The 14,616-nt window shown below is 43.9% G+C and overlaps 1 protein-coding gene across 1 annotated transcript in view; it reads right to left on the bottom strand.

The window, feature by feature from the left end:
* Positions 1 to 14,616, bottom strand: part of T265_07587 (hypothetical protein) — a gene marked incomplete at both ends in the record, with an annotated part of 72,812 nt that overhangs the window by 50,152 nt on the left and 8,044 nt on the right. Inside the window, 4 exons of the mRNA XM_009173144.1 lie at positions 6,110 to 6,219; positions 6,812 to 6,906; positions 8,448 to 8,548; positions 8,593 to 8,718. Of these exons, the coding sequence (XP_009171408.1) occupies positions 6,110 to 6,219; positions 6,812 to 6,906; positions 8,448 to 8,548; positions 8,593 to 8,718 (432 nt within the window). The remainder of the gene's footprint in view (positions 1 to 6,109; positions 6,220 to 6,811; positions 6,907 to 8,447; positions 8,549 to 8,592; positions 8,719 to 14,616) is intronic.

Here is a 14,616-nt window from a genome sequence, read left to right as displayed (position 1 = left end):
CTTTCCTTTCCACTAAACTTGCAACCGAATCGACGTCGTTCACAATGCTAAATCCATAGCGCTAAGAAAAATGTTAAACTGTTTCCGGAGCTAATTTACACCAGCCTTCATTGGACCGATGAGAAACATGTTATTCTATTTCCTTTGATGCACCCATTAGAATGAGCTTCGGACACGTCACTAGCCTACAAAAAAGAATGTATGTAATGCCGTTTGCCCGAACATTGTAGAAACTACTCAATGTATGCTCTTATGATTATGATCGACCAAGATGTATGAAGAAGGCTTCATCGGCGTAAATGATATATCGCTTCGAACTCTGTACCTTATCCATTAGACGTCCGCCGAAGGGCTGCACCGACTCAGCGTTCTCATGAAACTGCTTAAGTTGAATGCCAATGTTGACGCATCAGCGACTATTGGCGATTAACGCCACCACTGCAGAGCCACACCGTTACGCTTGTGATGAGAGGTACCACAATTGGTGGTATCGTGCACAGGTCAATGTGTTCGAAGATACCAGACAATAAACCTGGAATGCCACCTGGTCCTACTATGTGCGTCAATCCACATGCTCTCACAGGTGTGGTTAGACCGTAGAGCTGTTGTTTACAGATTCTCGTTGTCCGAGTGCCCTGAAAACTCGAGGCTGAACTTCGGTGGGTAGATTCTGTGCTTTGTACGATCGCACGTATTAAAAAACACGTTAATCACGTCATTTTGTCATGAGCTTCTTTGGGCACACTTTGTCTACTGAAAGCATACAATGTGAGCCGTGTCTCATGTGACAGCTGTGAAGTCCGACAATCCATTATGGTTACGGAAACGTGCAAACAAGTGTTCCGAGAAGCACGTCTTCTTGAAAAATATTTCGTCCTGTAAATGCGACCTGCCGAAAAGCACCGTATAGCTGCTTCGTCTTTATTGGGAATCATCAGCACTGCGCATCTCACGAAACTCCAGGGAGTCTCGAACCCGTGAAATCCATGCTAGTAGTGTCACCAATTACCTATCCGACCACAAACGGCTGATCAGTAGTGTGATTAACTTCCACACAGATAAGATGTATCGCCAATCATTTTTCAATCACGTTATATGAGTCCTGTGGCTGAAGGATGGATGGCTCGGTATTTCGTCTAAGAGCGAGTTTATCACACTGCTGATCAGCCACTGATCACCGAACGTTGTCCAGACTGCTAGGTGCGATGTTGCGGATTCGGAACTCTCTGGTGTTTCCTGAGACGCGCAGTGCCGATGATTCCCAATACGGACTAAAAAGCTGTACGGCGCTTTTTGGATTTTCAATATCGGCTGCACTTAGAGGACTAAATCTCTGCTAATAATCCAAAGATCTCCTCGCACTACGACGAAACACGTCATTCACTGCAAACCTCAAATGAATGCACGGGATTATAAAGCCAAGTCGATTTGGAGATACTGTCATTTCTCGCGGAAACTTCGTCCTCTTGATTCTTATCTTCGCGAAATAGGATCAGAGTCCCTGGTAAGTTTGCGACAAAATTTAGGATTGCGAATGGTTAAGAAATACCCAAGATATGTTTGATAGTCGTCTTCAGACGGGGAAAAGAGTGAAGCGAGGGGGCATGACGACCATCAAAATAGTTCTTTCATGACAGGTATTACCCATGAAGATAATTACGTCATTGAAGTTAAGACCGAAACGCCCCCTCCAATGTCATTTATGAACATCATCGACTTGGCTTAATGCATCCCACAACCTGATGCGCCGAAACTGTCCACAGATATTTGCTGGGATAAATTGCAACCGTCAAATTTCGACAACAGTTAGTATCGTTCAAACCTCATTGGGCATCCGCAACCTCAGATTGCCGAGTTCTAAATTAACTACGGTGACATAGTTATCCAGCGAACAATCGCCTAAGTGTTGCAACACAGGACATTTGCTTACTTCTTTTCCACGTCACAGTCTGTCCACCCATACCCTGAGACCACAATAAGGGCTAAACGCTCTTTAGACCTACGAAACAACACCGAATCAGTGTAACTTGTGTAATTGTACCAGGCTTTCCATCGAGCGTCCACCAAGATAATTACATAATACTGTGCGACGCATTTCAGCACAGGAAACACGGTGCACTCAACACACATAGACTATGATGCGTAGACATCGATGGTCTCAAGCAAGCGGTCGACTTCTATCTTCCGCGCAAAGTGACTATGTTCCACACCAACATGATAGCACTGATCGTAAGGCGGCATTCCAGTCTTCCATTCACTGATAGGTTGACACCATAAAGGCGTCATAAGTGATTAAGTTGAAGGGAGGCTGTATAAGCCTTTCCTATCCTAGTGCTCACTTCTTCAGTACTATTCCCAACAGGAGCGACACATCTACACAAACAGATGCACCCGATAATTAGTTTCAATGGTTGGGTTGCGTCGACTAGACTAGGTGCGGTATTCATCAGAGAGTAGAACTTCGAACATTGGTTATCCAAAGCGCAGTTCGAAACCAGGGGTTGCATTAAAACTGTCCAGCTGTAGCGCCCTTTCGGTGTCTAACTGCCTTGCAAGCCAAAAAAAGCACGAGGGTTGGGATACTGCCAGATTACCCAAGCCTAGACAGGGGAAGTAGAGAGGCAGAGGTCGGGTTCGAACCACGGACCTTGCGGTCAGTAAATTCGGGCTCTGACCACTGAGCCATCTCGACGAATCAGATTATTTATCGTATTTTGTGTTATGATGGGGCCCGAGCAGAACAGCACGATGTTATCCGCGTAATCTCAGTGAGTTCTCCGAGAAGGGGCTTGACTCCAGAAGCAGTAGATGGTTCAAACGATTCCTCCATAATCATTTCGATCATCAAATTGTGGGGAAAAGGCGAGTCGTCCTGCTAAAACCAACCCTGGGGAGCAACCTCTCTGTAGGTCTTTCCCATTCTCCCATTAACGCAAATAAGGCGCTTCGTAGTACCAGGTGGTGCCGAAGCGACATGTGAAGAACGAAATGGATGTGACTCTAACTTAGCGTCGATCACCTGAATCAATGGTTTTTTCGGGTTAGGGATATCTGACAGTGTGGTACTTGCAGAAGTGCATACCATATACCTGCATAAGCTGAAGCTTACCGCGACTACTATCATCAAAAAAAACCACTGAGTTACACAAGCGATATTTATGGTTTATGAAACTGCTACAAAGTTTCATTTCGTCTAACAGGTAGCCCGGTTACAGCTGTGGTTAAAAATCAGCTCACTGAACATGCATCTAGTACCTTAGAAAAACAATCAGCAGGCAATTTGAACTGCTCAGTAAAGCTGAGTCATCAGTCTGGACTGCAGGAGAAAAGGAGAAACGGCTTGAAACCATCACATTTTTTCCTACATGAAACGTCACCGAGGAAAAAGCAACTACGCATTGTCCGTCTTGATCGCATAAATCCACAACTACTAATGCCCAATGTTTGCTGCACGTTTGTATATTAACTGAACTGAAACTGGCCGTTGTGGTTCACTATATGCGGATACCGAGGTGCTTCTGTGTCATATAATGTATTGACTACGATATGTAGTACCAGGGTACCACAGAAATGACAGTTAGCGATATCAATTTATGACAAATTCCTCTAAATTGAGCAAGCAGAGTGGGAAAACAGCTTCATATGATATAAGAAACTCTGGTTAAGAGCCAGTTTCCTTTGAAACCGTCCCTTACGGAATTAAATTCAGTCTGTTAATGGTTAACATAAAGAAACCAGAAACTTTATCAGAAACTATTACGAAACCCTACTTGCTAGCTCAGGAATAAACAAATAATAATCATTCAGCTGTTACACCCTATCTGGATTTAGCTGTTATAACTCCCCGAAGAAAGCATGAGGGCTGAGGTACTAGCAGGTTGCCCAAACCTGGACGGGAGAAGTCTAGATGTCGAGGTTGGGTTCGAACTACGGATCTTCCGGTCAGTAAATTCACACCCTAACCTATATGCCATCTGGAGCCTTTTTTCCGTCAGAATTGATGAGATAGATAGAATTGTTCAAAATAATGAATCGAATTACCTCAGGCTAAAACTCAATGGTAAATTATAAAAGATGGCCGTTAAGAATGACACTGTGGTAGGGACTCACATGAGATAAGAGAATAACTAGCCAGGGTGCATACAAAGCGCAGAGTTGGTGTCTTTAGACACGCAAGCCGACCGCTTTGACGCTAGCTTGACTCTTCGATTTATCTGTTTCAGGCTTGGTGGATGGAATTTCACTAATAGACGTAAAATTCGACTTAAAACTGAGGTGGAGCTTTTCGGTCAGTGTATCTAAGGAGGAGATTTTCCTGACTCTGTCATACAGCAAGTCAGCTCACACGTCATCGTACGCAGCCTACGAGTCAGAAAAGGGTGCTGGTTTTTTTTGCCTAAAAACATATACCAGTGCGGTCTGGATATTGCATTTGGACATCACAGCAAAGGCACCCGAAATAGAGGCAGGATTAAAAAAGATGATACATATCCAGATGGCGCAATCCACACACTAGCTATCGAATTCCAACGCGATGTCTACGAGACATATAGCAACCGGTGAGCACGGGACCGATTGGAGAGACTATGGCTATTTGGTCGGGTTCTCTAAAGGGCTTTGTTGAATCAGAATTGGATGCTGAAAGCGAGGCGCAAAATTTGTTCTTCTGGTTCACCATCATCCGTAGGATCTGACGAATCTCAATGACCTCACACATATACTTCACAGTTCCAATATATGTCCGTTAGCAAAAGTCGTAACATTGGAATAGCGCTTGCTTATCCAAATATATCAGGTTTTTAGTTTAATCTATAAAGACTGGGGTAGACTCTAATATGCCACGCAACCACCTAACACGGGCGAACTGTAGTATCCAGCATCGGACAGGGACATTCCAACTGTGTGCATGCTGGAATAACCAGAGGTGCAGGATATGTCTTTTTAGGCTCTAAGTATTTACATCGCTGTACACCTATGGTACTATTGGCTTCGTTTCTTACCAATCGTTTTTCAATAGCTGCTGTGTTATTCCTCCCAGCCAGAATGGGGTAGAAGTTCTCAGTTGATTGCAACAAGTGCTCTACATGTTCAGTGACTTTCCAAACGCGAGTCTGTATATAAAAATCGCCCGCCCACATCGCCCGTGGCATTATTAATATATGATTTTGTTAAATAAAAGAAATACGTGCACCTAGACTAGACTTAAGTGTAGATCTGGCGTAATCAACTCAAAGGAGCTGAATGGGATGATGTCGCGGAAGTGCTAATGCCATCAGTCATTTAATGTGACAGTTGACTAACTGGTCCATGGTGAAAGACGCGATCTAGCTCTTCTTGAGAACCGGAAGGTTTCGCCACAATCCTGAAAGATTTTTAGCCGCACGTTGGAAGGGGAAAAATTGTACACCGTAAAAATTTTCAGTTCTGAGAATGGTCGAGTGAGTACAGCGGTTAAAATTGTTTTTTTTGTTCAGAGTATCAGAAAGTACCTTGTAGAGACAGTTCATCTAAGCAATACCAGTGGGCTTAACAAACAACCAGTGGCCTTCATTTAGGAGTTGTTTGAGTACATATATCAAAATTTATTACGTCAATCAGTTCGTAATAAGTCAACTATCGGACACACAGAAGAGATGATAAATGGATCACATTTGCTACAATCGCAGCAGGCAGATTTAACCTGGAGTAGATATCCAAGTTCCCTGAAAGTAAAACGGCCGTTATGAAAACGGCTCTCACAAACGGACAAACGGTTAACAATGTTTCCCGTGGTTGGAATAAGTGAAACAAGATACCCGGTGCGCCCAATATCAAAACGGTAGATAATTCATATGCCTTTGGGCATTGTATCACTAAGGAGGAAGATAAGAAAATTCAACGAATCAATGTTACATCTGGAAGATATTACGCGGGCAGTCGCTTAACAAAGAAAATACGAAGGCCGTAGCGGTGAGGAACAACTAAGAAGTTGGAATAATCTAGTAGACGGTGTGAGAGTCAGGTCAGGCGCTGGTTGGTGGAACACAAAGATTGCCCTATAGGTAAAGACGAGTAACTGTCAATCAGAGAGGAGGTCCATCGTAAAAACAAATGTGCCTGAGAGACTTACATCGTGTCCAGACAAAATAATATCGATGTGCTTCCATGCCTCATTCTGATTAGCCTGCTCTTTCACAAATTCCTTGAGGACATTGTGCAAGCGCTCCATAAATTCAGTGCCTGGAAGAGAATAGAAGTGTTAAGGATATTTCGGACGATCGCGCCACTTGATTGGCCAAAAGTCAATCAGTGGGACAACCATGTACAATGATGCTGAGATCTGTTTGTCGGTAAGCAACCATTACAAAAGAGCTATCGTGTAAAAACGAACAATATGCATTCCAAGTAATGTGCACATAAGCAGTTGATGTAATCTAGGACAGTAATTTCACGGATGTACGGGTGTCAAAAGGATATCGCTTTCGCAATTTCACCATTCTATTGTGTTGGAAATTACATTAACTTAATTGGAAGGAACAGGCCAAGTGATCACGCCTGGGATAGTGTGTCGGAGCTTGATGAAAGCATTCCAAGGAAATCTAAAAGATCACAAAAAGGATGTGTACAAGTGATTGGAGGTGTTAGTGGGTTTGTCACTAAACTGTTCCATCCATAAAAACCACGTGTGGCATGTTTTTGAGTCCTGTGAGACTGACGAATCAATATAACTCCCCGAGGTACATTAAATCACGTGTATAAATACTACAGCCCAACTAATCTGCACCAGTCATATTCGGCAACAATTCAGAAAACAACCAAACTACATACGCACCAGGAGAAATGACGCACGGGTCAAACAACTCAACACTCGTTGCGTGACCCCGTTTCTGCGCGTCCGCCTTGGTCTTGCGCGCTTCCTGTGCTGACCTTCAAAAAAGAAGGATAAAAAGCGGTTTTCATTAATCGTATGGGGGACTTGGAGAGGAACAATTAGATACAATGATGGAACTTTACTCTGTCTGTACCTGCTCTAAACAATGATGCGGGGAGTCTACCGATGAAAAACTCTCTGTTTAAATGGAAAGTATGAAAAAGAGGTAGATGAGGTTGCGTCTGACAGTCCATTGCGCTCAGACCGATCGAACGAAATACTCAGCCAAAAAAATTCAACCACACGAGACCTGGCTGACGACCAAAGGTTAAACTTTTGATCTGGCATAAACAATATGAATCACGTCCCCGGTGCGTTCGCGAATTGCGTTAGTGTGAGTGAACAAATCTGACGTGCTGATACATTACGAAAATTATGAAATCTGGCAGGCGAAGATGAGCTTGCTCGCAATTACTGTGAAGAACATATATGAATAAACCGTATGTTGTTTAAAGAAACACAGTACTGAATAATAAAACGAAGTGTATGGAATCACCGGGTACCTGAATACCAGTGAGTAACTATGCCCTCAAAGGGATGCCTTAGTCAGTGGCTTACACCTTTCAGTCAATTACGCTAGTGACACCACGAACAGAATAGAGTAATGAACCACTCACAGGGTCAAACACAAGTCTAGGACGGTCTGTCAGAAGCATAGTTGCCGCAGACAGGATGCCATTTTCAATACAGTCACGGGAACAGTCAACAGATTACCTATATTGATGGTCCCATCGATCTGCTAGTATTGCATTCCTATAAATCGAAGTTTAAAATGGGGGAATACTCAGTCTCCACCAAACATCATCTCAATAAATTAGAATGAACTAGTTGAAATCGGATTAGCTGACATTCGTTCTAAATCATGCTTCAGAAATGTTCACCAAGTTTATTTTAGTCGTCAAAAATGAATCAGAGCTAGTGCGGATATACTACTACCTGCACACAAAATACCTTAGATCTACGCCCTTTCCAATTTCGACCAAAAACTAATTTTTGGACTGTACAAGAGAGCGAAACATCAAGACCATGAGCAAACTGAAGCGCTACTAGTGAAGCCTGAACTTTTTTCCAATTCCGCAATTAAAAACATTCATTCTAGGGATTGTTTCCATTCTTGTTTACCACCAACCAAGGCTTAAATGTACAACCACTAAAAGTCCCCGTGAGAATGTCTTCAAAGCTGGTTTATAATTTTTGCAATTGCAATAAAAAATGGTCGTATTGCAACTGCTAACCGGAACGAGAATCAATATCAACAGCCAGATGGTGATCGTCATTACCGTCACCATCAATAACACTTCAGTGCTGAACACTGATGCCTGGCTGCAATGTAGCCATAATTTCGGTGATAATAGGATGAGATAAAGCGCAGAGTACAGATTTGGAGACCGACAACAGCGTTGTTAGTAGCAAACAGAAGCCATATCTTATGCCTCCAGCCAGATAAAGATAAGAGTACACGGACTCCGTCCTGTAAGCCAATAGAAAATAGGTACTTAGAGTGAAATACAAGAGCTAGGCAAGCAAAAGCACTTACTGAAAACGTCTTGCTCGCTGTTGTGTCATTTTAGCTCGAGGAGCAACACCATCGACAGCCAGAAACAGCGTTTTACGAGGCCTGATTAACTGGACAAGATACTGTAGAGGTAGGGTTTTTATGGCACAACTGCTGAGAGACCCACCTGAGTGTAATTCTTTATATTCTGGAAAATGACATCCTCTGGCATTGAATTTGGGTTACCATCTGGATGTGAGCAGGTATGTAGTATACCATTCATATCCAGAAAGAAGTGATCAATAGTCGGAACCTGTCATAAACATTTGAAATAACGTTAGGTGGGAAAAATAATGTGAACAAGTAAACGGTGCAACGTACAAGGTAGAATTGGTCGAATACTCACACAAGCAAAAAATAGCCCAAGAAACAATATAACTACATTTTCGCACAGTACTCGCTTCTGATTACCGTGAAAATTGGGCCCCGAAAAAATTCTTACCTCTACTGAATGATTGTGTTCGGCTTCTTCGCAGTCGATGTAGAATGGAAATCCGCGTCTATATTGAGAAGGTGCTAAGCAAAACACGACAATGCTTGCGCCGAAACTTTTGCTTATAAGTTGGGCCTTAACATAACGCGACCGTCAATGGACTTCCGTAACGCATTGACTCCATTAGAGGATGGAGTCCACAGAAGTCCTCATTCTGTTAGCTGACGGAGAGAGGGTAAGGAACAGTCCTCTAAACCGTCGAATTGTTGACGAGAGCCTGTTCTATATGATGATATGATGGGGGCTGCAACCCACCCACACCATGCGATATTTGACTGAAATGTTCCGCTTCGAAGTTCAGATCCACTGTCGAATTCTCTGTGCTCTCATTATCATCATTATCAGAGACAGCAACAAGTGTTGACACTGACGCTTCACTGTCATACAGTCACATTCAAAGCCTTGGCGTGAAAATAAGAGTAAAACAGTGAGTGAGAAAGGGGACCTAGTGTTGGCCTGTGTCACACGTCCTGACCTGCGGCTCACGACAATGCTTGCGCCGAAACTTTTGCTTATAAGTTGGGCCTTAACATAACGCGACCGTCAATGGACTTCCGTAACGCATTGACTCCATTAGAGGATGGAGTCCACAGAAGTCCTCATTCTGTTAGCTGACGGAGAGAGGGTAAGGAACAGTCCTCTAAACCGTCGAATTGTTGACGAGAGCCTGTTCTATATGATGATATGATGGGGGCTGCAACCCACCCACACCATGCGATATTTGACTGAAATGTTCCGCTTCGAAGTTCAGATCCACTGTCGAATTCTCTGTGCTCTCATTATCATCATTATCAGAGACAGCAACAAGTGTTGACACTGACGCTTCACTGTCATACAGTCACATTCAAAGCCTTGGCGTGAAAATAAGAGTAAAACAGTGAGTGAGAAAGGGGACCTAGTGTTGGCCTGTGTCACACGTCCTGAGGTGCCTGCGGCTCCAATCGCTCAATCAGACAGCAGGGACTCCACTGACATCGATCAACCGCAATTTCTTCCAATATCTCCAGCCAAGCGTAACATGGGTCACGTGGACCCCGTCCTGGAAGGCGTACAACACCAACAACATACAAACTCTTCGTAATCTCTTTCACACCCTTCTACTAAGTCATACCCTGTCCACCTCGCGGTTTACGCCATTTTGAAGGAGAAACGGAGAACAACATTCGTCTCGGTAGATGGTGTTTCGGCATACGCAACACAAGGTCGAGCCATTGCAGTGGATGTTTCCGGATCTTTTCCGCGACCGAAGTACCTGCTGCACAGCCAAATACCCGTTTTCAGACCACAACAGCACTAATCCGTTGATGTCATTCAGAACCGGTGACGCTTCTGAGGCACCGTTGGTTGAACAGGAACGGAAAGAGGGGATATCCTTGTGGGACACCACTCTTTGTAAAAGTTTTTGGAGGGCACACCATGCACTCTCGGCGCCCGGGGACGTGTGAATATGGGGATCGTACTAGGTTCACACACCTCTAAGGCATACCCTGTTGAGTAAGTGTAGTTCACAGCACTGACCGATTGACAGAACAGAATGAAATGGAATGGAAGTCAAGAAACACCAAGACTGTGGGTCATCTGTACACATGGCGTTGCTCTAACAACTGACAGAGTGTTTTGATGTGGTCAACACAGCCTCTACCCGATCGAAACCCCACTTGATTCTCACCAGCCAAGGTTTCGCGTGCCGCCATAAGGCGACTAAGAATGAATGACGACGAAAGCCTTGTCACAACATAACAGTGGTATGTGCTAATTCCAAACGGCCACATAAGCCGCAAGATTGTGTCCATTTAGTCGAGAGATACCGCGGGTATGTTTGAATAAAGACATAACAAATGATTGCCACTGTTGTCTGGAATTCATTATCGCTCCCAAATAAGTTCAAATAATCTAGTCAAGACAGAACAAAGATTCATCAAGTAGTGCTTGTGAAAGCTCATTTAGTCCGGAAGTCTTACGGCGCTTCGTGAAGATAGAACCTAAGCTCATAAAACGACTCAAATCGAGAGGATCCAAAAACATAGGCATACAAGTTGACGGTTGTTGAAAATATTCCATTTGGCGACTGAGGCAATAGCTTTAATGCATATCATATCCCACGTTAGCAGCAATTAGCCACACCAGGTGTCCTTGGATCTATTTTGCGGATTAGCGAGACAGCTGTAGCACGTTCCGCACCGCGCGAACATTCTATAATTATCGAACTTTTCGACTACAAACTTCCCCTAATTACCTATACGCTTCGAGCGTCAAACAACTGTTTTTACCTCTTCACATTCTCTAGTGTCTTCTGAAGAACCCTCTTTCAAAGCACGACATAGTGGATTTCTGTTTACCTTGTTCGTGATCCAGAATGATTTCCAATTGCTTAACCTGAATTTTGCTTCGTAGTGAAAATCTGGCCCAGTGAAAATCTACATCGGACTGCGGGATGATATGGGTCCAGAATAGTCGACGTATTGTACCTCGACACCGGTATCCGAATATCTATGTGGTCGGTTCGGCCCTACGCTTGTTCGACCACAGGGACGCAAGGAAGTACAATGTACACTGCAGATAACCCAATATCAATAAGAGACGACTGTTGGCCAGTACAAGGTTGTACAGAACGCCCGCCTGTATCACCAAACCTCGGGTCTAGACTAGACATTTCATGAAGTCATACATCAGATGAACTGAGACGTCCTGCTTAAGCACCTGAACTTCCGACGACTAGAACTGTATCTGAACCCTTTATAGTGGATAACAGAGTGGTCAATTCGCAGCAAGAGATATTCTTACTAAACCAGAGATACAGCTGGTTTTACACAAGCAGAAACTATAGACAAACAGCAGTTGGTACTGTGAGTGATGCGAGTCCTTACAGAAATGTACCGGCGAACGGCACAGAGATGACTGTTTACCGAGATCTGACCAGACCAGCTCAAAATTCAACACCAAATTATATGAAGCTCAAATTCTTAGCGTCAGACAGATGTTGTGCAAGCTTAATTACTGAACCTGGAGCCTGTATATGAATTTCGGAAACACAGCAGACATCCATTGATAAAGTATTAACTATGCGGACTTAGGCAAATTGCTAGTTAGTTTTTTTTTCAAGAGTTCACACATTAAAGGTTACGAAAGACAAAAAGGCGAAGTTTGAATAGCAGTGCATATCAGTCGACAAAGGGTTCAGAGTGCATGCGACAGCAGCTTCCCGAAGGGTACGAACAGCAAACCTTGCAACAGAAAAGAGAAAACGAGGTCTGACTATAGAAAGTGAAGCGGCGGATGTGACAAGTGATGTTCCACAGGTACTTTCCGTAGCGTTTGACGGATAGTCCTAGAGCTGGGTTGTGCAGAAGAGTGATCATTAACTGATCATCATTATTATCATTAACTGAGGCGAGAGAGCATTCGAGAGAAACTAAGGGAGAGAATTGGCATCGGCATTCATATGTTTTCACTTATCCGCCATGTTTAACGCAGCGGAGGGGGCGATTCGACTGATGTTGCATGAAGGTACATTAGTTTGCGTAAATCATATAGGCATGTGGGTTGAGCTAATTTCAAAGAGCCGAAATATAGATAGAGATGATTAGGATACTCAAAGCCAGACCACAAGCTAGCAGTATTTGGTGTGGTCTCACTTTTGAAGGGACAAGACCCCATACACGTTCCAACCTCCAACCCACAGGGTCAGTGTTTGTTTAAACTCTACCCAGCGGCCAACTTGATGGTAGGAATCTTGAGTATTCCGTACGCACCTCACCGGTATAGCTCAATGCTTTGCTGAGGGAATCAAACCGTCGCACCACATTAAGGTTAAGTTGCCTCACGACGGAAACAAAATCATACCACGGTTGCTACTCAACTGACACTTAATATACTTACCTACCTCACCACCTCATCTGCTAAACAATATATCCGCAGGTCCCACCACATGGCCTATAGGCATCTTTACTCCTAATAAGCAGCAGTTGCAACATGTGTACGCCAGTCTGCATTTCTAGCCAGATATCTCGAATCAAATCTTTACAACCCAGACCTACTCAGTCTTGTCACCTTCGTTTTTCAACAAATGAGGCGATCAAACGATATGCTGTTTACGCTTGTGAGCTGCGTTTAGGCGGCTTTGATCTGATGAGGTCTGAAAAAATTCGGAAGGCAAATAAGGAAAACAAGTAGACTGACTCCCCCTGTTCGGTGTTCAACCAATCACCTCTCTTCTCGCCTTCTCTTCTCACGCGCAACCCACACGTAATGCCGAAATACTTCGCTGAACTTCCCAACTGCTAAACCCGTTATGGGAAACCAAAAGTGAGAGAAAGAACAGTAGGAATAAGCTCCGATAGGAGAAAATAAGGTCTCGGTGTAGCTGGTATCGCAAAGGGAAGCATGCGGTTACATGCTTGCCTCACACGCTCTTATGCGAAACGTGAGACTTCCGAAGGCCAAGTGCCTCTGTTCTGACGCCATTCTGTGCTGCGGAGGCCATTCGCGGGAGTAAAGCACGCACCTTTCACTTTGGTCTGAACTGGTCGGCGGTGTCAACTTGGTGGGCATGTCCTAACATGACTCATCGCGTGTTGATGGACTAAGGAATGATTTCAGATACGCACGAACTCCGTCTCCAATTAGTCCTGTTAACTCATCAAGAAACCGGAAGCATCCATCAAAAAATAAGTGTTAGAGTCCTAGACAGCCTTTCGAACGCTCTTGCGATTAGTAAAAAACGAGAAGACGGATTGGTGGCATAGCGTATTGCCTATCAGGCAGGTACCTTTCGAACGCTCTTGCGATTAGTAAAAAACGAGAAGACGGATTGGTGGCATAGCGTATTGCCTATCAGGCAGGTACATCATCATCACCAAAGACAGCAACATCAGTGCTGGCACTGATGACTCATTGCCATACCTCCACAAAGTCTGTCAAATAAAGAGCTGAAAGAGTGGGTGAAGGAGGGGACCTGTTGTTGCCTATCGCAAGCATTATAAGGACACCATTTTTTAGGAAGGCTTTTGGACAGCTCACCATACAATCTCACACAATCTCATATGTGAACATAAGAACCGAATTATGTTAAGTCTTCTGGGTTACACCCTGTTGAAACACTGGGTAACAGCACTGACTGATCAACAGAACCAACGTAAGTCAAGGAGTAGCAAGACTGCGCATCACATGTTCATGTGGCGTTGCTATAACACCTAAAGGAATATGAAGATGTGGTCAACAAATCCTCTATCATGTCGAAATTCCGCTTGACGTTCACGGATCAAGGATTCGTGTGCCACCGTGAGATTCCGAGTCATTATTATTATTGTTATTATTAGTATTACTACTATCATTAACTCAACCCGGTTATCTGGAATGGTTCCTTTCTCTCAGATGGACACAAATAGGTTAGAAAAGCACTGACCGGTACATAAAAAGTGAGTGTTACAAATCTACCACCTTAAAACAGTTCTGGTTAATTGCTGTGTTCAGTTGTATTAGCTTTGACGGAAGTGTGCCTGATGAAATTAGTGCATGAATCTCGAAGGCTCGAATCACGTTTGCTAATTTGCGTCACTTGTGGCGTCAAAAAGGCATCTCACTGGATCTTAAGGGTCGTGTGTACCAGGCTACAGTAAGGGCTGTGTTGTTGTATGGGTGCGAGACATGGCCTCTTCG

Source organism: Opisthorchis viverrini (assembly GCF_000715545.1).
Source record: "Opisthorchis viverrini unplaced genomic scaffold opera_v5_175, whole genome shotgun sequence".
NCBI classification, from domain to species: domain Eukaryota; kingdom Metazoa; phylum Platyhelminthes; class Trematoda; order Opisthorchiida; family Opisthorchiidae; genus Opisthorchis; species Opisthorchis viverrini.
The sequence above is the reverse complement of the archived record's forward strand: the minus strand, read 5'-3'. Positions and strand labels throughout refer to the sequence as shown.